At 42.3% G+C, this 27,717-nt stretch overlaps 1 protein-coding gene across 2 annotated transcripts in view; it reads right to left on the bottom strand.

Moving 5' to 3' along the window:
- LOC125970871 (reelin) overlaps positions 1 to 27,436 on the bottom strand; it is a 66,524-nt gene extending 39,088 nt beyond the window's left edge. Inside the window, exons 1-3 of one of the 2 annotated variants that reach the window (XM_049723583.1) lie at positions 26,728 to 27,436; positions 13,646 to 13,753; positions 2,564 to 2,702 (exon numbers count right to left, since the gene is read on the bottom strand). In XM_049723583.1, coding sequence (XP_049579540.1) covers positions 2,564 to 2,702; positions 13,646 to 13,753; positions 26,728 to 26,980 — 500 coding nt within the window. In that variant the 5' untranslated portion in view covers positions 26,981 to 27,436. The remainder of the gene's footprint in view (positions 1 to 2,563; positions 2,703 to 13,645; positions 13,754 to 26,727) is intronic. The other variant, XM_049723584.2, reaches the window with a different exon arrangement.
- Between the last annotated feature and the right edge of the window lie 281 nt (positions 27,437 to 27,717).

Here is a 27,717-nt window from a genome sequence, read left to right as displayed (position 1 = left end):
GTAACAGTATTTTTTTCTTTCTGCATCTTTAATTAATTGATTCCCTAAACCATCACTCACATTTGTTAGCATAACGTCTTCAGCGGATTTGTCACATGGCCCCAGGCCGGGAGTTTTAATGAAGACGGGAGCTCGTTAACCACTGATTCGCTGTTAATATGGACTGGGTTATTGATTAGAATACATAGGAAATCAATGACAGTGCTATCAGCAGCAGCAATTATGTGAACAAAAGGTCATCTGTCAGTTTGAGGTTTGAACTCTGACCCCTGAATGACATCGGAAGCTGTGTATTGTCATGTGTTCATCGGAGGGCAACAGATAGATGAGATTCCAAATACATGTAACTTTTTAAGGAAAGGCCAAATACATTCATTCCTCATTCGGTTATTGATCAAAACGTTATGTATCAGCTTATGTCATTTTATATCGAGCCACGCACGCATGTACAAAGAATCAAATGTGGGTCACGGCTGTGATTACGACTTATTGTCCGTGCTCTAAACTCAGGCAAGACTCGCATTCTGGCGTCCATCTTTTAAATCAACTGTGAGATATATTTGACTTGTAAAAAGTAAGTTTGAGTTCCAGTCGTGCATGGAACACCTTGTTCATCTTCCCGCTCTCCTCCAAGGCCTCCCTTTACCTTCCGTAGGTAATTTACAGCCCCATAGAAAATGAGTTCTTCTGGATGTCTATGTACTCCATCTTGCTCCTCACAGTGATGTGTTGCTCCCAACCTTTCCCACAATATCGGCCATAAAACTTCTCCGCGGCCACATTTTAATGCAGCGACAGAGCGGCTTTGGCCTTTTGAAGGACACTGGGTGTCTGCGGCTTTAATTCAAACACTCGCAGAGGCTTCGTGAACACTCAATCAGAACCCAAGCGCTACAGGCAAGGGCAGGACATGATCAAGTATAATTTGTGTTACACACGGAGGCTTCTTTTTTTTTTTTTTTTTTTTTTTTTTTTTTTTTTTTTTTTACAAGTTGAGCTCATTCTCATCCCAGGTTGTCAAACAGCAATGCTCTGTCAGATGCTGTGTCTGAGCAGATGTGAAAAACGTCCTGCTTTTGACTGATGCAATGAATTTAAATGAACCCTTATATGACCTTTTATTTACATAAGGGGTACACATTTATATACAATAAAAATATAACAAAACTCACAGACGTACATTTATTCTTTATCCCGTGCGGAAAAATACAAATATCACTGTGGGGGACTGTCCAGTAGTTGTGAAAGTCTTTTTAGTTCATGTCTGTATCGCACAAGGCGCTCCAGTGAATTCATCCTGACTATAAAAATGTAACATTCTTTAAATTATATTTAATTTTGCTGTTACTATATTTTTTTATATTTATATATTTTTTATATAATTTTTAATATATTTTATATATATATATATATATATATATATATATATATATATATATATATATTTTTTTTTTTTTTTTTTTTTCTTTTCTTTTGGTCAAAAATACATGACAAAAATTAACAACTATGAGCTAACCCAATCGAGGACAATCCCAATGAGCTGACTTGCACCCAACAATGTGTGTAAATGTGTTTGCTGGCATCCAGTAAATTTGTTTGGCTTTGTGAATATTGTCTAAATAGCAGCTCGGCTTCACCAAATTCCCCGGCGGAATCCTTTTTAGTTAGTCTGACCATTAAAGTCTCTGTCAGACAGTTTGCATTCATTAAGGCTTTTTGCATTGACTGCCAAAATACTTCATTCTATTGAGGCTTTTGCGAAACACTAATGTGCAATTGGTTTATTTTTTTTCCTTTTTCAAAAGAAGCAACGATTTCTTGCACTAGTTTATGAAGGCACGCATTAAACGACATTTGGTGTCCATCAAACACTGAATTTCTATCTGTATGTAATGTCTCTCATCCGAGCAAGTGTTATTTGATAGAATGCATTTAGCAAAAAGCACTTGACTGGTCCTATTTTCCAGAACAAGCAGATAATTGCTTCAGACAAACAAAAGGCATGTGGCTTAAATTCATAGCATGCCTTTTGAAAGGAATACAAGTCGCTGTTTACCATGAAAAGCAACATGAGGCAAAAGCAAGCGATGTCACTAAAGAGTGAAAGAGTCACTCACTCTTTCAGCAAAAAAAGTCAAATTAAATTTGATAAAAATTTTATTGAAATTATGTACGGATCAAAATGCATGAGTTTTAGCGAATACCTGTTCTACAGTAAAATTACCATATAGCTGCCAAATGGTGAATCATAATTGGGCAGGGCTTCCCTGTTTATAACATTTATACAGTAAGTCATTGTTGCCCTCCAACTGACTGAAAAGCCATCTTAACATCCAGTCAACACTTCAACTGAGGGAAGAACGCCCGTTCTGTCAGCCCATAAAATATTCCCATAGCCACTGGGTCAAAGCAAGGCCACACAGCAGTGATGAATAGTCATGTCTGCCTGTCTTGGTTGGTATATGCGTGTCTGGACAAACCTGACGATTCATTAGCCGTAGCTCACTCGGCCATTGAAAACACAAACGACCACAAAGCGTACCGTACACAAAAAGTGACTTACAAAAAGTTGACGCAGCCGGTGCCGGGAGGTGGAGCGATCCAGACAAAGCTGAAACTGGTGGAGGGCTGGTGGCTCACGTGGGAGGCCACCACACTGCAGACAAACTGGGTGCCGCTAAATTGACGCTCTGGCATCACACCTGGAAGAAACACGGGAAGATGGTCATCACATTCATTGTGACTTTTGATAAAACAAAAACAAAGTGCACCTGTAGGACTTCAATTTGTTATCCTCCAACAGGAAGTTGCCCAAAATAAGAGTTGACATATGTAACAAGCTCCAGCCAAGGCAGAACAAAAACATTTCTGCAAATCTTGAATTGGAAGATCTCATAACAGTGTAAGGGGATCAGGTTTACAGGGAAATTGTTCTTTTGTGTCTAGAATTTATTGTCCTCAGTTTATGTCATTGGCGGAGCTAGGGTGAGAGTACAGGGCCACCCATGAAATATCCTTGGGTATTTCTTGATTTTTTTGAGAATATTCCCCCCCCATCACTTCCACCATCTCTCGTAAGTAAAATCAAATTAATCTTTATCAGCGAGAATTTTCTGGGTTTGTAACGATTTTCTTTAATTGTGATGTTTTTCCTTCGTCTGATCTCCAAACATGATAACAAAAAAAGCATTCAACCCTGCAGATAATCCACATTTTCTTCCCTACTTTTTTTTGTCCGTTCTTTATTCATTGAATTCTAACCTTGAGTCACCACCTGACATAACAATGCTGTTATTCATGAGGGTCCATGTTCGCCTATGATTGCACCGAAGAAATTAAATCATGTAAGTGGTTGTCATATCTCAGAGGGCAAAGGTGCGATCCTGGCTGATTCATCAATGCTATGTTATGCAGACATTTAGAGTGCTTTAATATTTTACCAAAACTAAATGGCTTTCTAGTGTCGGCAGAGAGACATCCGAGCCTTGCATTAAATACACAGCCGCAGTAAATAATTCATCTGTAAAGATAATTGTGTGATAATTCTGGGAATTCATCATCTTCCCACAACACGAGGTCATCATTTGGAGGCCGGCAAAGTGTGCGTAAAATGCAACTCTGAAGATGTATTGTGAGCTATATCACCTGCACATGCGACCCAGCCCTTCCCCCGTTGCACCCTTCAGTCGTAACTCAACGCACAGAGAACATAATCATGCTCATGAAATGATTTATAACTCCGTGCAAATCATTATGCGTAATCGTTTTAGTGCGGCTCAAAACAAATGACTTCAAGGAAAATGATTCCAGCCTGTAATAATGTTGACCTCAGTTACATACTTAAATAATGCTATGCTGTAAATGTGAGCGCCATATGTGTGCCTTGCATTCATTCTTTCACTAAATGTGGTGACACTTTTGTGTAAAACGGGATGAATTGGTCACAATGAAATTTGCTCAAGTCTGAATATGTGCAAATATTTGGGGTCAAAATAAGTCACTTGTAAGCACATTAAGAAAATAAAAATCCTGATTGTTGAGCATTTCAGTATCAAATGTTTATCATCAACAAACATATTTGCAGGCATACAATGAAACACAAGTGCACGTTTCTTACTTTTAAACAGTTTGTGACACACTGCAATAATTATAGAAGAAAATACTTGCTTCAAAATGAGGTGAGGATGGAAAGGAAAACCCATGCACTCCAGGAAAACTCAGAACATTTGTATTCCCATTGGAAAAATACACTTGGGAATGAAATGCAAATAACCCAACTCGTTCTCTTTCATGTTGAGGAGAGAGTGGGTGAAAAGATGACTATTATTCAATGAAATCCAAACAGTAAATGATTCAGTCCAACAATACGCTTTGGAGAGCAGATACTCTTGGCTCGGCATAGTGGGATGAGCAAAAAAGAAGACATGGGCGCTTTCATCACTGTGAAATGCAAATATATAACAAAGCGCTAAGCCCCTGTGACCATCCCTGTCTTCTTTTCAACAACAGAGTAGCAAATTTAAACAACTGATGTTGCATTCTTTCAACTTTTCTCACATGAGCATGACGCTGACAGTTGGTGACAAAGGATAATTTTTCTCAGTTTTGTCAACATTGAAGGATGACGTTAATTCAATTCGCAATAAATGAATACTGCATGAATCATGCGCAGGGCGTTGCCTAATTTTGCAAAGAGGTGAGTTTGACCCGATGTTGGTAATTTTACAGCTGAGCGAGAGGGAGGGCTGCGCCGCTGTGGGAGTGGTTACAGCCTGCTTCAATCTTTACTATTTATTAAATGTGGTGCGCTCGCTGGTCGCAAAATACAAAAGAAGAGATCCTCATATTCCTCCAATGTGACCACAATATTCAAATAATGGGAACTGAAAGTACAAAAAATAAACAATTATAATCATAGTTTTACTACAGCATTGTCCTCAGCAAATTCTCCAATACTGTAAAACATTCAAATGAGAATCATTTTGTGAAGACTAACATGTTTTTTCCAGCCTGGTTATGCATAATTACACAATATGTCAATTCTAATTTAATTTCCACCACAAAGACTTTCAAAGTTAATTTGCAGGTAATGCCCATTGTCACTTTGAAGATGGTAAGACCTTCCAAAAAAAAAAATACGTGTCACTACTTTCAGTAAATTCACACATCTGCCTTTGTCCTCTTTGTCATCTGTCTTTTATGACACACCACCCCAGTCCCATCCCATATCACTTTGCAAAGCTAATAAGCTTTCCACTGCCAAGTGCAAATCAAGTCAACTAAATGGAGTGAGAATCTCCCAGTGGAGCAGATGGGCAATTGGTGGCTCAGCCTGGCACTAACTGTCACACTGTAGGAGCAGGAGGAGCCAACACACTGGCACCCTAAGGTGCCTAGGGTAGAAATCATGGTTAGAGAGAGGGACCACTCACATATGTAAATTATACAGGAAGCACCATTCAACATCTGGCCAGGAGCTAATATCCCAAAAGGTTATTCACTGATTTTATAACAACCAGCTTGGGACACATACAAACGCAACCAGGACTGTGGATACACACTAATACACAAAAATGAAAACCTGTTAGAGCAGAGGTGTCAAACCCATGGCCCGGGGGCCAGATACAGCCCACCACATCATTTTATGTGACCCGTGAAGACAAATTGTGCATTGACTTTATGTGTCAATACTGACATTTCTAATTGTCTTCACTTTTAAAAACTACAGATATTGCTAGCAATTTTATTACCATGCATATTTTTCAGTTTTTACTAGTATCTGATTTCAAAGCTAGTTATTCATCAGTTTGTTGTGTAGCCTATTCTGTGTATAATATCTGCGTTGGCAGTCATAATGGCCCTCCAAAGGAAACTGAGTAAAATGCATCCCTCAAAAAAAATTTGTTTGACACCCCTGTGTTAGAACATTTCGATATGTAAAAAGTCTGCGGAAGTATGGGAATCCGCCAACATGGAGCCGCAAGACTCCTATCAAAATGTTCTACACAATGCTGACATAAATGATACATCACACAAACTCTGGCAGCTCCAGTCGGGTCCCCATACGATTTTCTGCTGCTGAATGAGCCCGTGTGATACTCGTATGGCTTTGTGCGTTGGGCCACATTCAGCCTTTCTATAGTCTCATGGCTCGGAGTTGGTGTGGCGAGGTGTGACGTTGCCAAGAAGAAGCTGTGGGTGGTGAAAGATGCGAGTGGTCAGCCAAACAGGGCACATTGTGGGAAAATAGGACAAAAGGGACACCCGGGGGTGAGATGCCCACTGAACTTCCTTTAAAGACCAAAAAGGATTCAAAAATATTCCTTTAATGCAATAAACACACATTATGCAAGGAGAACACTAATGCACAAGGACACACACAATCCAAACAGACTACACTGCGGCATGTTCTTTCAAAAGCTACACGTCTTACGAGCCTAAATGATGAATGGAGCACAGAGAGGCTTAATAATATTCCCCCTGAATTAATGTGTCATCATTGAAATGAATGTTCTGAATGAAACAAAGTGTTGTTTTGGGGCTTCACCCTGTTTGATGAATGACACTTTCACCTTTCTGCACAGCCATTACCATCCATCTCACATGGCATTTTCCAAACACGCATGCAAATATGGTATGTTATGCATATTTATGTGATCTCGCAAGGAGATGCATAAGTGTGCTACTTACACTGCACTATTAACAGTAATGAAAGTATTGACGTCTGAAGATTTGGGGAGCAAAATATTCCAGCAAGGATAAAAAATGCTCAAAATACTGCACACAATATGCAAAATATGGCAACAATATTAATAAGTGGAGTGAAAATTAGAAATGGAAAATATAGGAGCTGTCGGAAATGAATCGACAACTAATCGATTATCAAATTAATCGACAACTATTTTAATAATTGAGTCGTCGTAATTGTTTATCTTAAAATTGTCCAAATTCTCTCATGTCAGCGTTTTAATAGTAAATATTCTCTGGTTGGGCGGCTCGGTGGAACACTGGGTAGCACGTCCGCCTCACAGTTAGGAGGGTGCGGGTTCGATTCCACCTCCGGCCCTCCCTGTGTGGAGTTTGCATGTTCTCCCCGGACCCGCGTGGGTTTTCTCCGGGCACTCCGGTTTCCTCCCACATTCCAAAAACATGCTTGGTAGGCCGATTGAAGATTCCAAATTGTCCCTAGGTGTGAGTGTGAGTTGGTTGGTTGTCTGTCTCTGTGTGCCCTGCGATTGGCTGGCAACCAGTTCAGGGTGTCCCCCGCCTACTGCCCGATGACGGCTGGGATAGGCTCCAGCACGCCCGCGACCCCCGTGGGGACTAAGCGGTTCAGAAAATGGATGGATATTCTCTGGTTTTGGCAGTCATGTATAAAAGCAGACTGGTTATCTTTTGTGTCACAAACATTTCCAAACATCCAAAATGTTATTTTAGAAAACAGTGACCGAACCAGGAACCGAATCAATTTCAAAAAGGTCAATCAATTCCTCTCATGTGATATCGCTTGTATTTTTGAGACATTAAATAAACAACAATAATTGGTTCAAAACAATTATGGGTACATTTGTTTATGCTGCATTTTAGAGCCAAATAAATTTCATGCAATTATTCGATTAATCAATGGACTAATTGATAGGATAATCGGTTCTAAAAATATTCCATAGTGACACCCCTAGAAAATGGTCTACTATCAAATAGGAGCAGGTCAAGATAAAGATGAGTTGATTATATAATCCATCATGGTGAACAAAGCGTGACTGAACAGGCATGTTGGTGCTGCTGACCTGACTGGAGCTTGTGGAAGAGCAACCATGTGAGGTCAGCCAACTGAGAGCTGGAGGAGAAACTTTCCACACGGGGTGGCAAAGTCACCGTTTGTCCTTGTGCGCCCACTTTTGTTCTCCATGCCGCTGGTCGCCCATCCATCAGTGACAGCCACGAGCCTTCCGTGGATGTGTGTCACCGTGGCTTGGCGGGCACACATCACAGCAGCTTTACCGGCAGGCGCCAAGGCTAATTTGATTTTTAATTCAACGCGACTCCTCGACTAATCGTTTGAGCCGGGGATTAATTAATCTGATTTGACTTGTGCTAATTTCCAGCACCCACGTCCGGCAGCAAATAAACAAACTGGTGGGGCTGCGCTCTCGCAGGCTGTGTTCTGACATGCATGTTGAGAATGAACGACACCAGCGGCGACAGGTGAAGGGCCTGTGGAAAGCCAAAGGCAAGCAAAGCGACATGTAGCATGGATGTGACATGCTAATTGCGTTTATTAATTGTGAATACGGACGAGGTTTGGAGCTGAGAGGCAACGGCTGACTTATCATGACTAACAGAAACTATTTTCACGGACAAAATATAGGTCGGATTGAATCTGGGTGAGCCAAGAGGCTCTTGGTTTAAAAAAAAAAAAAAAGTGGACGGACAGATTTGATCCAGTCTTTTTTTTTTTATGGGTCTGAAGAATCACTCCACATCCTCCTCATCCCAAAGCAGCAGAGAGTACTTCAAGTGCGTTAACACTCCCTGCAAGGGAACTTTAAATATGAATAGAGCGCAGAGGCCAAGAAGGCTTTGTAAAATCACTTTTCCTACGTTTGCACGCCGAGCCCGCAGCTGCCCACTCACTTTGAAAGGTGCATGCGGAGGTATGCAACATGACGCCAGAGAAGACACACTTCAAAGTCAACTCGACTTTTGTGTTGGAACTGACGCAAACTCAATAGCGTGCGCAGAAATACGAGTCAAATGCCGTCTATATTTCTACCTCTCCCGCTTTCTGCAATCTCGCAGCGTGTCAGAAAATAATACCGGCTTGATCGAGACCACACATCGGAGCAACGGCCTACGCCTGCTGCTTTCTGACAGCGGGGGAAAAAAAATGAAATGGAATAACACGGATTAGAAAATGGACACTACACGCTTGCACACTGCTTTGAAATCGATCACAGGCTCCATGTTTGTGACCAGAAGGAGAAGGTGAAGTTGCAAGTCCATCTCACCTGAGAGGCGAGAACTATTCCGCTGGGAGTTTTAGTCATCGCTAATACGCTGGTCTGGACTCTTGATTTCGCTTGAATTAATAATGGAGATGGTTCTCTGAATTCTTTGAAGGTGCGTTTCCTTTTAACTTGCAGTCAGGGGGAGGACTAGTGATGCATCATCACACGAGCGTCCTTGAGATTCAGAGAAGGAGCCTAATATTTAGCCACCTGTTAACATTGTGAAGGCGGTGGAACTCAGGAGGAGGAGGAGGCCAGAACGGTAGCAAGCATAACAACAAGCCTCCTCCAGTCCATCTCCAAATTTGGTCCTCTGAGAGCACAAATAACCTCTACTCCTGACAACTCATTTCATCTTCACTACAACACTAATGAATCCATCACAAGGAGCCGTGCGCCATACAACATAGCAGTCCTGAGTGGGGAAGAACTAATGGCTTAGATAAGTCATCATCATCATTATTAATTAACATCCTCACCACCTCTACTGTAACTTGTTTGCTTTCTCCTCAATTCCAAACCAGGCATCAACAGTTTGGATGTTCAAGGTTATTGTAATGAAGAATGTCAGAGCAGATGTGCACATCTTAAATGTGAGAATGTGTTGTGGAATGAATAGATAAGTCACAGAATGTGTGTGTGCCTGTGTGTGTATCTATTACATGGCATGTGTGTGTGCATATGTATGAAGAAGCCTAAGTGGCACAGTCAGGGAGCTGTCAGCAGAGAACCAGGAAGCGAGCTGATCACAGGAAGGCAACGTGTTTGAAGTCTCCCAGGGACTGACAGCTTCTCTCCCCCCATGTACGCCTTCCCTCGCCCTGCACCAGCCCTTTTTCACGATAGCGTTCCTTTTCCCCCTACACACGCACACACACACACGCACACGCACATGCACACACACACAAACACACACTCAGCAGGGAGCGAGATGATGAGAGGTGTATTAGTAGGGGTGGTATGACGGCTATGAAGAAACAAACTTGTGAGAATAGGTGGAGGCTGACAAACAAGGTTTTGTGAGTGTGTTTGCGTAAACAGCAACACAGTGAGCTGCCATCGCTCATCAATCAGGCTCAGTGGGTGAGAGGGTGAATGCAGTCCACCTTCGCCCATGAGATGGTGGAAAATTTAAAAACATGATTGGATATACAGTGGCATTTTTTTTTAAGTGATTATAGTGTCATGCCGCGTTGGGTCACAATGTCAGGCCTCTTAAAAATGCCAATGATATATTTTTTTTATAATGCGTTTGAATGTTCTTTTATTTATGATTCAGTTTTACACTAAACTTAAACATATTTTGCCTTATTTGGACAACTATGGAAAAAAACATGACCCCATTTTTTTTTTTTACTGCAAAAGAACAGGTGTTAAGGAATAATTTCAATGGAAACTAAAGTTTAGCGTAATATGAAATAAAGTGAGTCTCAAGAGGATCACTATGAATATTTCCACACAGAGTGATTGCAATTTTGACCACACACACGCTAGCTGCACAGGTCAAGGTGCAGTTGAATTTCATCTCTAATAGTCATCTCGTGTGTGTGTGTGTGTGTGTGTGTGTGTGTGTGTGTGTGTGTGTGTGCGTGTGTGTGCGTGTGTGTGTGCGTGCGTGTGTGCGTGCGTGCGTGCGTGCGTGTGTGTGTGTGTGTGTGTGTGTGTGTGTGTGTGTGTGTGTGTGTGTGTGTGTGTGTGTGTGTGTGTGTGTGTGTGAGTCGGCCATCCGTCATGAGGACAGACTGGGGGGGCTGAACGTCCCTGTCACTAAGCTGTCGCTTTGTCAGCCAGCCAGTTCCATCATACTGAGATGAGGACCGGCCAAAAGCGAGCGGTACCGCAAAATCATACAACTATGCAAATGAACGACAAAATAAACATCACCCGGCCATCCATCAATGAGCGTGTTCTGAGAGGCTTAGTATCCGCACGGCGACACCAATCAACCACCCGGACGTCGGTCGGGTGTGATGGAAGGCCATCCCATCACTCTCGCCCCCCTCCTCGCCCTATCACTCGTCGTTTGCTACATTTCATGCACACTGTCCAAATTCTCCCTCCCCACTCGGCACTTATTGCCTTGGCTTTAATCTCACCACTTTGCTTTGTTTTGCTTTTCTGCTCATCAATTTCAGGCCTCTGCAAAAAAGACTTTGGTTCGTCCCCATAATTTCAACCTTGTGGGAGATTTTTTACAAGGGATATGCACTCAGACTTTTTTTTTTTTTTATGCCATTGAAAACATTTGGCTATTACAAGAGCAATATGAGACATTTATTTCCAGCAAGGTTCCAGCTCTTTGGGGTTTAATCACCTCATTATAGTTATTGTATAAAGCACAGATAATCAGATAAACAAAAACATGCCAATTTGTTGTTGTGCTTAATCGAAATCCATTAGAGGATAATGCCTTGAAAACTTTGTCAATTCCGTTTTGGAAAAGCCACAAGGCTGGAATGGAAACAAAGCGCTGTAAATGGAATAAATGTCAAAGTGGGAAAAAAATACATAAAGCAGTCTGAATTCTCAAGTAGCTGAGTCAGGCCACACTGACGTTAATCTTGAAAAAGCACCGCCGCTACTCAATACAACTAACCAAAGTCGACCTCTTTACACACTAACCCACATTACAAGTGTGAACACATCGTCCAAAATACCACGCGGACTCGTTGGCACAGAGAAAGCGTTCCACTGCTGCGTCAAGCACTTTTTTTTCCAGGTGGCATATTTTAAAAAACAAGTCATTCTACACCACTTCTTTCTTAACCATGCCCGGCTTGCACAATGTTTTTCGACTGACTCCACACTCGTGACTTAAAAGGTTTGCCCCGGCATTGTTTACTAAGAGCCCAATTGCTTCATTGAGCTAATTTGACAGTAAGTTCAGTTCTTCTGACGCAGTAAAAAAAAAAAAAAAGTCTGCCCCCAAAGTCTGACGTTTTTATTACAATTGCAGTGTGAAGGGCCTTGTTATTCAGAACGATAGAAAGCCAATAAAACTTTCCCTTCGCTGTCTCCACCACCAGCCAGGGATAAAATCCATAAAAGGCACGCCGTGAAAAAGCAATGCAACATGCTGTAGTGGTTGAATGAGGGCGACAGAGTAGGCTGCGGAATGATCTCTGACAAGCTCGTCTGACCACATCGACCACGAAACAACTTTCGAAAACTCCAAGACTCCACTCGTCCGTTTTATTATCCTTACCCATGTGCAGGCACTGGCCACAATATTAGGTACACCTACAGTACATCATCTCCTGGAATCCAATCAATGAGCAGTGTTGGAATTTTGTTTATTATTGACTTTTTAATCTGCAATTTAAAATAGAAGCAGACGAATATAAAGCTGTTTCAGTGTCTGTGTCCAAAGGTTTTTTTCGCTTCTTGCATGGACACATCTGTCAGCCACATGCTCTCCCTGCCAGTCACATCTCAAACAGCTGGCGTGTGTCTATGCAATTCTCCATTGAATTCTAGTCGTGTTCCTCACATGCCTCCATTGAGACGGATTAGAACCGCACCCCTTCCGAGACACTAAACACCAGGATTGTTAAAAAAAAAATAAAAATCCTTCCCCTCAGATCCTTCAATACTTGTCACAACAACAATACAAACGATGATGGTGCTGCTCCACATGTTGCTCTTCAAAGTGTTACATATCAGCAGCATTCTTTCAGAAAGCTGATGAAAGTTTAGTCCATGGGTAAGCTTGCCAAGATGTGTCACTTACCCAAATTGCACACAAATGAAAATTACGCATTATGTAATGTAAAGGATTATTAAAATAATAATAATAATAATAATTTTTGCAAACGTGGCTTTATGAACTATTGCCCATATTTTGAAAAATTTTCTTTTTTTTTTTTTTTAAATTAGGGAGTGAACCAAAAGAAGTCAGCGTTCCACTTTCCAGAGTAAAAATGGATAAAGGAGGCACCCGGGCATCTATTCTGGGCCAGTCTGCATCTTCTCCAAGGACGACTTCATTGTTGGTTAAATGGCCTCGGGAGATCTCCAGAACACTCAAGGGCTTCATCTATTCACACTTGACGGACTTTTAGCTTTCTCTTTGTTTGTCCGGAAATAGGTCAAGGTGGGTTTCCATTCAGCTGTGTGAAGATATTTAAAATACATTCACACCCAACACTCAATAGAGTACATTGTAGTGAATAAAGAAGCAAACAGTCTAAAATGAAGCAATGTTTTTTCCAGATGACTTAGCGATCCGGGTAGACTACGCCCCAAACCAGTCCGTCTTCCACCAGTCAATTGGGGGAACTGACAAGAAATACAAATGAGCCGGGCCAGCTGCATGAAAGTCATTGAAAGTATCCCTGGACCTTTGAAAAAAATTCCTCCTTGATCGATTGGAACCTGGAAACTCCGAACTGTGAGGCAGACATGCTAGTCACTAGTACACTGTGCTTCAATTCTCAAAAGACCTGTCATCATATTTAGCCTTTCTTCTCACCCAGATGACATAAGACTCTACTCGTTCTGGGAACGGATGTGGATCACTGAGCCGGGTCGTGCACCCTGTGAAACTTCATCATCAGTGAGGGGCTGCTAAGCTGAGCATGTTGGAGCTCAGATCACAGCTGAGGACGTCACACTGACACACTGAATGTCAGACTTACCGAAGCCAAAAGCAGCCGGTGCTGGGATGGGAGCAGACTGGACGGGTGTGGAGGTGTACAGGCCCGTCACTAACAGACCGTCGAAGGACACGCTGGTCGAGATGGTCACTGGGGAGAGAAGAGCATTGCGTTATTTTGGTCTATTCATCTTTTTCATTGATATTATACAAAATAATTCGCAGAACTGTAAGAACACGAATGTTTTTGTTTTGTTTTTAAACTGATGCAATATGTTGACCTTTCTCATGTGCCACTTTGTTGAGTTAAACCACAGGTGTCAAACCCAAGGCCCGAGGGCCAGATTCGGCCCGCCATTTAATTTTGTGTGGCCCGCAAAGACAAATTGTGCATCAAATTACAAATTGTCCTTTCTGTAAAAAAATCAGGGATGTTATGAGCAATTTTTATTACTATTCATCTTTATGAAATATCTGAACAGTTTTCGCTCGTCTCCTGATTGCAAAACAAAAATTGAAATGATTTAAACGGTTGTTTATGCTGTGTCAACTATCCGCATCGCCGTCCGAGCTATCTTCACCCCCACCTACGCAACCCTCAGCAGAAGCTAATTCAGATTAGGGTTTGGCTGAACAAACATTTTACTGTGTGGCTCAATATAGATACAAAAAATCCCCTTAATAAAAACTCATCTTTCTTGACACAAGACTAAACAAAAATGCTTTGCTTACTGCCCAAGATAAACAATCTTAATAATCTAATTGGATGTAACCCCAACGTCAAGTTAGGTTTGTAGTCATTTTGGGTCGCCACAAACAGCATCAGGGTGAAATATTCCAAAGGTCTATTACTCTGCGGTTGAGCTCTACAGCTTAGTGTCACCCGCAGCAAGTTAACTATTGATCCACCATGTGAACAAAGACCCTGCCTGATGGGACCACAGAGACGGAGCTGAACCTGGGGGAAGTCTGGCCTCTAGAAGAACCCACTCCCCAAAAAATACACTTTCATACAAGGAGGAGTCGGAAAATAACCTGCAGTCGGCAGTGACTGACTCCGGAATCCCCCTTTGCATTTCGCGGAATAAGAAAATGCCGTGACACCCGCGGCGTTGATGTGTTTTTAGTTATGAAATGGCAACAAGTCAGTTTGCTCTCAGGGCGCTTTTTCTCCTGAGGCTTGCTGAGTTTGGATGTGGGAGAGCAGACTGTGTGGCCCAGTCTCCCACCCTGACTGTCTGGGTGACTCCATTAAGACTTACACATACAAGGCGCCTCATGTTTGTGTATGTGCGAGTGGCTCTGAATGTGCGTCCTGTGTTTTGGTGAATGTCTGATGTGCTTCGTTTTAAGATTCGAGTTCAGCCAGTCGCTTCTTTATATGAACGCCTCAATAATTTAGCTCATCCACTCATTTTGTTCTTTGCAGCCATGGCAATTTTTTGTCTTCTTCTGTCCTGATATATTCATGATGCTGGAGTTCATATGTTGACTTTCAACCACAAATGTACAAGATGGCCGCTACGTAGACCAACAGCGAACCCAGAAGAATCCTTTTAGGAACAGATTGAGGAGCAACAGAGAAATCCAGGATTAAGTTTGTATCTTGGATTTGTAATAAAATTTGATGTCATCAAACGTGAACTTTCCAGACACACCTTGTAAATGTCTGCAAAAATGAGACTACTGCAAACTACTTTGCTTGGCAACAGCCGCATCCTTTTAGTCAACCTCGAGCACCATTAAATGAGGGAAATTGGCCTTCTCATTTATATCAGCAATTTTATTATACGGTGAATATTTTTATTTTGCTTCCCAAACACATTATCTATTCAACAGCTGCAAGCAAACATATTGGCAGTGTTTACATGACACACATTGATCCAAGGCCACGCCATGTTGTATTTAATGGAGTAGTAAATGGAGATGTAATGCACAATGTCAGCCCCGGTTGCATACACACAATAAGCTTATCTCCACATTTCCATTGACCCACATCATCAAGGTTACACACACTCCATTACTCTCTATGGACACACACGCTGAATGTTACTCGCACATGTTCAAAGGAATTTTTTCGCCTGCGGTTTCTCTCTTTTTACCCTCTCTCCATCAGCTATTTCCCATTTGAGAAATCATGGTGTCAAAAAAAAAAAATGCCTTCTGCACTTTTTCTTTCCCCTGTAGCAGAGTACCTGTTCCATTTGATGCGGAGGCGTAAGGGCAGCTGTGAGCACAAGGTTACCATTGAGGAAAAAAAAAAAAAAACATTAGAACGGGAGGGGCAAAAGGCATTGAAAAGGAGGTGATGCCTTCACAGAGCAGCGCTACCTGATCAATACAAATGCAAGAACTAAATTATTTACATGTAGCCTCATCAACACTCATCTCACACTTGCAGGCCATCTAATGAGCCAATCTGATCAAGTCCAAGTTACCTGAGGCGTACTATTCATGCGCACACAAAAACGTGCAAATCTTCAGGCGCAGGCTGGCGGCCTTTGATGGTTGCTTTTATCATTCCCATCCATACTTTTATTTTTGACTACTACTCACTTGGCCAAAGGGAATGAGGAACCATAAGGAAAGGGAGCCAACACGGTGGCGAGCTGTGTATGTGTGTGTGAAGCAACGGGGGATTTTGTTGGACTCATTCAACGCAACCAAAAATCTGGAGTGAATATTTGTCCGTAGGCGGCTCGGTGGCGCACTGGGTAGCACGTCCGCCTCACAGTTAGGAGGGTGCGGGTTCGAGTCCACCTCCGGCCCTCCCTGTGTGGAGTTTGCATGTTCTCCCCGGGCCCGCGTGGGTTTTCTCCGGGCACTCCGGTTTCCTCCCACATTCCAAAAACATGCTTGGTAGGCCGATTGATCACTCCAAATTGTCCCTAGGTGTGAGTGAGATTGGTTGTCTGTCTCTGTGTGCCCTGCGATTGGCTGGCAACCAGTTCAGGGTGTCCCCCGCCTACTGCCCGATGACGGCTGGGATAGGCTCCAGCACGCCCGCGACCCCCGTGGGGACTAAGCGGTTCAGAAAATGGATGGATGGATGGATGAATATTTGTCCATTCATCATTTAAACATGACACAGATCATGTGACAACCTGTTCATCACGTTCATAGTCACTACTCTACCCAAAGCCAAGATGGTTAGAACAGCCAAAGATTGTACAGAAGAGAATGCAGACAAATAAAAGGATTAAGTAGTCCTCCATATTATTACTTCAATAAAAGTGTGTAAGAAATTGTTTACTGACTATTATATTACTGACTTATGATTTCTACGCTATAAAGGTTCAATAGTTAGATGACATTATGTCAAATGGGCGTTCTATTTTGTTTTGCGTTCCATGAAATATGTAAACAAATGAAAATGCTTGAGTAGAAGCAAGAAGTACATCTCGTTTTCAAGATTTTTTCTCTCATTTTTTGCTCGACTTTCACTTCAGATTCAGGGACGTTTGAGAACAGCTAGCATAGTCGAAACGCCCTAGCTCCGCCTCTGGTTGTCGTGGCAACAAAACCAGACCAAAGGGGGCGGGACAACAATCGACAGAAGCTCCCTGAAGAATCGTGCAATTTAAGACTTTTGATTGAAGAATGTCAGCTACATACATGTCTCCTTTAATGTGCCAGTACAATAATATACAATAATTTATCCACAAAAGATGGACACGTGTTGGTCAGCTGGGACAAGTATTATTTTATATCTGAGCACAGAGCAGAGCAGAGCCAGTGGCCCTAAGCCCACATGTAATATTGATGATGTGATGTGGTATGCCTCATTACAGACACACACAGCCACGCCACAGCTCAAGTATTGATGGGCCTTGAAAATTTCTTCAACACCACCACGAATAATATTACGGCGTAAAATACCAGCACGCACATATCGCACCAAAACAGCACACATATGTAAATTCAATACCCTTCATGATATCAATATTTTAGCGTGGACTGATGTAAATAATTCAATCACTAAATTGTGTATTTCTAATTTTGCAGGTTTCATGCTAAGAATTTCAGGTCGAACTGAAAAGTAATGATGCGAACTTCAAATTTGAATTCAAATTCAACCAGCCATTTAGTAATTAGTTTGCTTCACCTTAATAAATTAGTTTACATAAAATTACTGGATGTGGCGCATTATTTAATTTTCATTTTCTTAATTTCATCTCATGTTTCATACACATATACATATATAATATATACACACATATATTATATATATATATATATATATATATATATATATACACATATTTAGTATATATAAATTTATAGGCATATTCAAAGAAGGTTTTACTAATGTGAATGGATCACTGAATGCTGGATAAGAAATCCTTTTTAGGCTGCTGTTTAACAGTAGCCACTGGCAAGTAGCACAACAATAACGTCTCCTGATGGCGTTGAAAAGCTTGCTCGCCAGTGCGGTTGGCAAAGCTTGCTGGCATGGGCTCATTCCTAGGAATCAACATGGAGAAGGATTAGAGCAGTGCTGGAAAGTAGGAGGAACTGATTTACGTTTCAACCTTGTTTGCTCGCATTGAAGTCCTACTGGCGTGGTTGGCGAGTCCTGAATGCTTCCTTTTTTAATACTCTTGTGTACAAACACACCCACTTTCATAAGCTCCACCGCAGAAGCCGCATTAAAGGTTCTGCAGAGCCGCATAGTAACCCAAATATTCTCAGACGGAAAAACCACAAAAAGAGAGTAGCCAAGAGAACACCCTTTTCGTCTCCAAATGAATGGAGCTTATCTTGGCATTGCTTTCAATAAAGATAGCTGACCATCTGACCCACATCCCACAGGCAGACACACACGTGCCCACAGAGGACCCGGAAATGGAGACCAGGCCATGGGGAAGCTCCGATTCCATCTGTTTGTGCGGCCATGACAGCAGGGTCACGGCGCCACTTGACTGTGAGCTTCCTGAAATGCTTCCCTCAGTCACCTGTGCACAGCACCATTAAGAACAAGGAAGGATCCAAATGGTCATTTCAGCACCTTCCATCAAATCTATTATCAAGTATGGATGTACTGTATCTTCTCGGGACTGTGTGGGAAGTGTGTCTCCGCGCATGTATGCGTCATGCAGTGTTCTAGTCAGGTCTCATTCCATTGCGTAACCTTCTGGCACACATCATGGCCTGCTGGCACTGCCATCTGCCGTGAGACACGCCATCAAAGGCAACCTATTGGACACGGTGCTTCTACAGGTCTGCTTAATGACAACATTTCCGACACCTTATGCAAAAGGCTCCAAACGACGTATCTCAGGGGAGCAGTTTACTGGAGCTGAGTGCCAGAGATTCCAACGTGGAGTCAGAACATAATACTGTATCCCGAACGAGGCTCCTTAGTTTGGCGTCACTTCACCCTTGCAACAGCCGCGAAGACAAAGAGGCGTGCGAATTAGTCACAAGTATCCACTTCTTCACACGCAAGATGTGTGTCACGTTCAAACTTGATGGCGGTACAATGCAAATGCATCAATGCATAATCAATAGTCAAGTAGAGTATAAATAGGTTTCGTGAGCGCAGATTAGCATTAGCTTTGAATAGGTTGATTGTGACGTATCTGGAAAATAGTTTCTCTTTATGATCATTTGGTTTTTATCTGTCACACGACGGGTTCCGCTTCCCCAAGTACTGCCGATCCCGTTCGCCTTATTCAACCTGCTAGCAGCTAGCGGGTAGCTCCACTCCACAGCTGTTCTACTTTATAAAATTGTAGCATATAGCTCGAGTTCTGGGAGGCTTAAAGATTTCTGCTATAAAGTGTTCTGTCATTTCTTATCTATGGGATATTTGGACAAAAAGCACATATATGTTATTAAGACACCGGAAAACGGTTTAAAATCACCCAAAAAAGAAATTCAAAATATGCCCAGTTTAAATCCTGATGGGATGACACAAGAATTAGGGGCAGAGGGCCTGTAATACCCAAAGGCAACAAAACATCAGAGACTTGAGGCAGTAATATCCTGCATGTAGATAAAAAAAAATCTGCATATTATTCAGCAAAAGTTGCAGCATTAGCGGTTGTTACAAATGGTTATATTGGATTAGGGTTCAGGAACGCAATGATTTGTTCCCTCTGTCGCTTGGACTGACTGCCAGGATTGGAGAGTGAGCTGTCCTCATGATCAACACCATGTGTTCTGCAGACCAGGGCACAGCCTCAGATATCATCCTTCATGTACGGAAGCCATCGTGAGGTCAATGACAGCAAAAACTCACAAGAGGCATATGACAAATAATCAGAATGTATTCTTGCATACAAATACTGTCAAAGTTTAAATTACCATCAGCGAGCACAAAATCTGAAGGAATGCACAAACACAGTCAAGGACCAAATTGGCTTAAGACGCAAAACCACGACCCTGTCGGGATTCTGTGTGGAAACAGATTTCAGCACAAATGAGAAAATACCACAAATAAAGAGAACATTCAAACTGAAATCATACTCACTTGAGCACAAACCTCTGCCAAAGTGGGAATATCCTTATTTGGAATTAGGATCAGCCCCAAATTCATTGATAAGCTTGCTTGAATTTGCAATAAGGTTAAGCATCAGGGATATCTGGCTAATGCTATCATACGTGAGGTTCCCATACTTGAGGTTCCAATTTCCAATGATTTCTTGTCGTTTAGTTACTGTAAATCTTCGGTTGAAGCCAGGTTCATAAAAGGCACCATTGTTTTAAAAAATATTTCCTTTTACAACATCCCCTCACGTTAAATCACGAGGCGGGAAAAGACCACAGAGTGAAACGTTAAAGACGTTAAGTCGAAATGCACAGTTGCAGTTGACCACAAATACATCCCCAAGGTATCTTCCAATTGTTTATGACTATCAATCCAGTCTATTTTACCGTATACTCCCTAACCCTAAAACTAACCCGACCAAAATACAAATAACAACACAGATTGTGTAATAAGTAGGGATAGGTTACCTTATTATTTTGAATTTTGTGTTCCATCACAGTGGGGAGAAATAAATTTGTAATTCGGTGCAATCAATGAATCAGCTCATAAAACAGATGTCAACTAAAAATTCATTACGCAGCCAGAAATTTCACTACGGCTTTGAATAGTAGTTAGTCGGAAAAAATATTTTCAGTCCTTGGAGGCAGCACACAGATGTTATTTAGCATTACTCTAATTTATTTGCTCAATCATGAAGCTGTACGGAAGATTGGTTAAGTGGAAGGAAGAATTTCATACAACTGTCAACTGTACAGTATAAACTTTAAATTAGCCAAACATTTATGGTTTTTTTTAATGTGTCGCGCCACATAAGAACACCGTAGCCTGGATTCGAACCATTGACCTCAAATTTCCAACTCTCAGGTGACCATTCAGTAAAGAGTACATCACGCTTCAATTTTTACTTTTCAAATGGTGCTAGTACATGGTCTTATGGTCTGGAAATCGTATTTTGGGTTACTTAAAGATTCAACCTTAAGTTTCTAGTTGTAAGAGGTCCTATAAGCTGACCGATGACACAAATCTGTGGGCTCTGGAGCTACCATATCATTTATGTGGGGATTGGGGGTATTTCACAACAGAGTATTAGGAAAATTATATCTTTGCAGAGCCCTGTAAACACCAACCCCCTCAACCATGCTGTCGCTTTGGACAGGAAGATGTGTGAGCTGTGTAATCTGCCTCCGCCAGCCTGCCAAGTGGAGCCTGAGCGGGCCAGGCTTTTTGTAAGGGAGGGGGTGATGCTGGGAAAAAAAAAAAGGGGGTGCGAGGCGAAGGCTAATCCGCCCTTGCCACGCGCCGAGTCACCGGCACCCAGCGAGTTGAACCACGTCGAATGCTATCGGCACAGATGACACATTGCCCCCCCCCCATCCCAAAACGGGATTACTAAAAATGACAATGAAGGCACCGGAGGGAGGTCCCAGATTCCAAAGTGGAAGAAGAAGTGGTAAAGGGAGGAGTAGAATCCACCAAGAGGAGGTAAAGGGCCAACTAAAACCCTCTTGTGTCCAAATATGGTTTTATTTTTTCTGAAATCAATACCAATGTTCTGTCCCCACTTTGTTTTGTTTTTTTAAACATTACTTCCAAGAAATGAATAACTTCATGATCATCAGTGATGCTTTTTTAGCATTCAAACTGTAATATGCTGAAAATATTATTATATTTTGGATGAGTTGTGAATATTTTGTGAATGCTTACACTTGCCTTAAAGTTTAAGGCTTAAACACAATCCACGAGCCACAAAATGACACAAGGGAAGCAAGTGCGTGCTTAAACTATGGCGTCCTTGCATCTGCGCAGTCGGTCAACAGACACGCACGCTCTTCAACATCCCCAAAGTACTTCCACCCACTCATCTGCCCACTCATGGAAGTTACTGAAAACACAATTTGCATTTGCTTGTTAAGAGCTCGCATGCTTTGCCTGAAAGAGAAAAAAAAAAGGCTCCATTGAAGAAACGGACAATAAAAAATGTAAGAGCTCAGTGCCGCTTGCCTAAATAAAACCAGAGGAGGAACACACCTCTTCTCGGAGTGATGCACTCACTGGCTTCTTGCTTTTCCTGCACTAGCACCAGGTTAAATAAATTGAGTGATTGGAGAAGATTCTTTCAGGAATGCAACATCAGTTCATCTACTGACTGCCACTTGACATAAAAGTCAATCAACTGGGGGTAAATAAAAGCCCTGCTATATAACAAATTGTAAAAGCCTGCTAATCAGGACATATCTGTTTGGCTAGCGGAACATCTGACCTGCCTCTTTGTAATGATGGATCACCCACTATGAACCGAGAGCTGCGTGCATGGCCGAGCCGAGCATGCATGTGTGACAAAGAGATGATTCCAAACGCGTATCCATTCTCATTTGTCGCCCATCTGCTCGTCGGCACAAAAGAAAGGGACACATCACAATGCTCTTTAAACGCTTCATCATTCATCGTCGACGGAACACCCAAAGCTCACACGACACGCCCACACAAACAGGAGTGCACTTGACACACTTCCTTCGACTCAGCAAAGTGACCTATTCAGACAAAACAGCGGGACGCTGAGTGACTGAAGAGCGTGGAAGTTAATGAATTCAAAAGCTTTGGTACACTTTAAAGTGCAGCAACGTGCGCAGCGTGTTGGTTTTCCTTTTGCTCACAAGAGAGTCCCATTAAACCATTAGCCCAAGTGTCCCCTTTCCACTTGCTTGCCTTTCGGTCTCGTCCATACCACAAAAATTGCATGACTGCTTGCAAACGAGGCCAGCCATATGTTGGTTCACAGACCAATTCTTGCAACAGCTCTTTTAAGTTAGAATGAGATGCTGGAGAGAGAGAAAGAGGATGGGCAAAGCTGACCTAAAAAAAAACACAAAAAAAACAAACGATGCAACACCCAAAAGAATAATAATAATAAATCCGACAACAGTTGTGCCATTTTGGCAACCCAAGGAGGAGCTGTGCTTCCATGACTTTCCAGATAGTGCTTGGTTTGATAACATCTGTTTTTCCAAAGCCTAAACGAGGCTTTGCACTGCTGACCTTTACTTATTACATGGCGGGTATGTTCTTCTACAGACATAAGTTGCAGGAAAAAAAGCAAGAAAAGAAACAAAACTCATAATGGAAGACTGCCGGAAAAAAAATATCATCAGACAGGTGGGCAGCGGAAGAGCTGATGGCATTTTGAAAAGATAGATTTATATCCAAGTGGAGAAAGTACTGGTCAGCAATTCCCTTAAAGATATTTAGGGCAAATAAGGAGGCAAGTCCATGCCAGACATGTTCTCACACAACAGAAATTGGATTTTTTGCTGTATTTTGAAGGCGTCGCCAGGGTAAGCATGGAATCATTCTGCGGTCACTCGGTCTGTTCATGATTTGGACACAAACAATAAAGTCTTTCCAGCATTTGTTGAAACATGCAGCTCCTCTTTATATAATGTGACATCTGGATTGGAGACGTGTTAAACTAATGCATGATAGGAATTCTCATTTTGTTTATCATATGGAATGTTGCATAAAAGTTGTGGGACAACGTTGCAATTATTGAATCAGCTCAATTGAAACTGTGAACTCACTTTCAATGACTCGTTTTTTGTGGCGGAGCCAGACGACTCAAATTGGAAACAATGAATCCAAGGTGGGTGACGAGTCAAATTATGTGTCGGAACAAATATTGTATGTCAATAGCATGCAAGACAGATCATGAATACAAATGACGGCAACACTTGGTAGTCAGCAATTTAGATGCCATAAAGACAAAAGTGACATCCTGACATATCCAGCTTTTGAAAAAGATGACACAACTGTGACTTCCGCAACAACAGAACACATCATGTCAAATAAGGGTGTAATCATCAAACTGTACCAAATCCATCAACGTAACAAAAAGCAACTGGCCCCATTCTTGCTCCAGCACATCTATTTTTGCAGCTTTGTCACTACTGCTGGTGACCAGTATAAAAACACAACAAAACAAGTCTTTCTATTTATTTTATTTTATTTTATTTTATTTTCATTTAATTATATCATTTATTTTTATTTTTATTAATATTGTTCATTCATTCATTCATTCATTCATTTATTTCTACCAGGGTTGGTTCATCCATCCAAACACTGCAAATTGATTTTTACGTCATCCAGAGAACAAAGCAAGCAACCAATCTGCTCTCCAAGTTTAGCAAACGACCTGTTGTTTATTTTGAGGAAAGTTCAGGTCCCGGCGTGACCTTACGGCACAACCCTTGTGAAGATAAGGGCAAACATAAGCCGCGTGATTGTACGTGTGAGCAACACTCGATTTTGTCTCTCGCAGACCTGAATCTTTTCATTGCTTCTTCTCTTTAGTTTCCAAGAACTCTTTCTCCCCATATTTTGTTTTTCCACCAGAATCCTGGCAACACTTGCAGCACAAGCAGTAACCTTTCTTGGCCATTGCTTTCTGATAACTTAATACAGCAATCTACAGCACACACACACAGTGTACTGCCCACACATGGCAGTCTTATCGCTCTAAAGAAACACAAGGAGGAGGCAGAGAGGTCAGGTCGGAAACTCAATTATAATAAAGCAAACGGGCCACGCGAAGTCTTACTTCGACTTCGGATGTTTGCGAGACTTTCACCTCTTGTCTGTAAAAGGTTCACCAATTCATTTGGGTCATCCGTGTTCCTTGGTTGAAAGCATTTCTTTGATTTCGCCGAGCACATAGCTGGCCGGCATCTTTTGATGCCTGCCTCCCACCATTTCCTCACGCAGCTCGCTTACTGCTTAGATCACACGTTGCTTTAAGGTGATTAAACTACATGTAATCCAAAAGTGGGGGCCATTGAGCTCCTAAAAGCAATTTGGATCAAGCCAAGCTAAATAGATGGCAGCTATGTATCTGGAAATTAACACGAAATAATAATAGTGAGCCTTAATATGTACGCTATGTCACCAGGAAGGATTGTTACTTGTCGCCCCAAAGAAACCTCAATATCCTTTCCACTCTGACATTTTTGAACTGCGAGAGAGCACACCATCAAGTAAGAAGTGCAAAAAAAAAAAAAAATTCCTCGACTTTGGTTACCATGTTTCACTTGTTCAGACTCTCTGGTTAAAACCACAGAAACTTAACAATGAGTCGCCATCCAGCAAAAAAAAAAAAAAAAAAAAAAACAGGACAGAAAAGAAAAGTGAGCAGCCTAGAAGCTTTTTTTCCGTGTAAACCACACTGCTCCTATCTCATCTGCTCAATCCTCTCATCGTCATTCAAATCCGCCCCGCCCCCCCACACACACACACACTCACTCCGTGGTCGTATTTAAATCCCTCCCTCCTCCCGGTCCACTTTGTTTCTAATGCTAATTATTTAAACCTCTCTGTGCGCACCATCCCTTCCATCCAGCAGCCAGTTATTCAAATTTCTCCCTCCAAACCCAGCCCCGGTTAAAAGGTCCTTGACTCAAGCCTTGATCCTTGGGTAATTTCCAGGAAAAGACTGATTCTTCCAGACGAGTGGCTTTTCTTGGCCTTCATCACTTCTTTTATAACAAACTGTGTTGAACAGATGCTGTTTGGATTCAAAAAGTTTATTTGCTCAGATAACACAATATGGCTAATCAAGCGAGGACGAGTGTTAGAAGTCAGCCAAGCGTAATCAAATGAAACCAGAGATTATTTTATTTGGAGTTTATTTGTAGTATAAATCAAAATTTGTGTACGCATGACTTTTGAGGAGAGGACAGTAGCATGGGAACGTGACCTCTGTAGAACTGCGCTGACCCGTGAGGGTCACTGTCCCCAGTGTTCAGTAAGTTCCGAGAGCCGGGGTGCACGGCAGCGGTCACATGGGATCACTTTTCCGCTAGCAAGCATCGGAAAAGGAGAAGCCCGATTAATGGGTCGCCACCCGCACCCCAAGCACAGTTTAACTCAATTTAAATCTTTAGCAGTTTGGACTGATCATTTGTCACTTTGTCTGTTGTCACTCACACTTATGCAAACACACGCGCGCGCACACACACACGCACGCACGCATGCACGCACGCACACACACACACACACACACAGGCACACGCACACACACACACCACACACACACACACATACGCACACTCTATCTCTCTCTCTCTCTCCCTCCCTCTCGTTCAGTTCTCCGATACTGTGGAGAAGCTGCCTACGCACGGAGCATCCCGATCACAGGTTAGTCAAGCACCAAAGCTGCTCAGCACATTAAACAAGTCCAAATCATTATTGCTATTCTTATTTTTTTTTAAAGTTACATAAACAATGACCCCCCCCAAAAAAAAAAAAAAAAAAAATTGTGTTTCCACTAACAGGTTGCAACAATAGGGAAAAAAGTGGAAGTTATCCGATTAAAGTGGATTTTTTTATTTAACTGTATGTCTTAGTTCTTCATCCTTTTTTTTTTTAGCAAAGAGAATTTACCTGATCACAGAAAATGGATGGACAGATTTTCTTAATAATAGTCATTCAATAATTCAATTAATTGTAAAAAAATCTGAAACTAAATAAAGAATTTATCATTTAATTTTCTTAATACATTTTTAAACAGGAAGTAATAAATCATTAAATTAATAGAAGTAAAATTCACAATCAGAAAAGTGAATGCATATCAACAGTGGACACACCTTGGTATTCCTGTCCCGGGGTGTAGGCAGTGGGGCTACCCATAATCTTGAGGGTGAGCAGCACCTCAGCCCCACCTTCAGTCACCCCAACTCCATCCATCTCTGCGTGATGGGTGCACAGGAAGAAAAAGGGGTTGAACCGGGGGTAAAAGCTTGCAGGGGGCACCCCAAAGTCCAAGTTGCTGCTCCCCAGGACCAGAGCCAGCAGGGCACAGCCGAAGGCGCCCCCGAGAGAGGCCCACGCCGCGGCCATCTGCCCTCAAAGCGTGACGGGCGAGAGTGTGGATTGGAGGAGAGCGCTGGGAGCCCAAAAGTGGCTACAGGAGCGTGTGTCAAAGTGTGAAAAAGTATGTGAGAAGCTCAGGTCTTCTGTAGCTTCCTCTCCCTGTCCTACCTTCACTCAGGGAGTTGAGCACTTGGGCTGCGCGGTCCTGCTCCAGCGTTTAAATAGCTCGCCCCCTCCTCTCCCTCTCTCCTCCCTCTCTGTGCTAGCCTCGCTCCAAGAGACGGCCTCCCCTCTCCTCCTCCCCTCTCTTCACTTTCCTTAAGCCCTTCCTGGTTCTGTCTTCTCCACAAAAGCAGCACTTTGGCATCCTCGTAACTCTCTCTCTTAAGACCTGAGATCTTCACGCAGCTTAGTGTGTCCAAGTCTAACCAGACCTCTCCTTCTCACTTGCTTCTTTTTTTCTCTTTGTCTTTTTGCCCATCCACCAGACTGTCTGCTCCTCTCCCTCCCTCCCTCTCTCCATCGCACCTCTCACAATCACTCCCCACTTTCAATCTCCCACTTTTGCAAGCTCTCCATCTCTCCTCCCTTCTTCGACAGCACGGCAGTTTGTTTTTCCTTGCCCCCCCCCCCCCCTTTCCTGTGTCTTTCATGGCTTTTCCATCAGAATCTCCTTTTCCGTGGGACTTTCCAACTTTCCCCCCCCGTGCTGCGATGAAGCCGCCGCTCCAGCACAGACATGATGCCGCTTTTTAACCCCCACT

The sequence above is a fragment of the Syngnathus scovelli genome, chromosome 6 (genome assembly GCF_024217435.2).
Source record: "Syngnathus scovelli strain Florida chromosome 6, RoL_Ssco_1.2, whole genome shotgun sequence".
Lineage (NCBI taxonomy): Eukaryota > Metazoa > Chordata > Actinopteri > Syngnathiformes > Syngnathidae > Syngnathus > Syngnathus scovelli.
The sequence above is the reverse complement of the archived record's forward strand: the minus strand, read 5'-3'. Positions and strand labels throughout refer to the sequence as shown.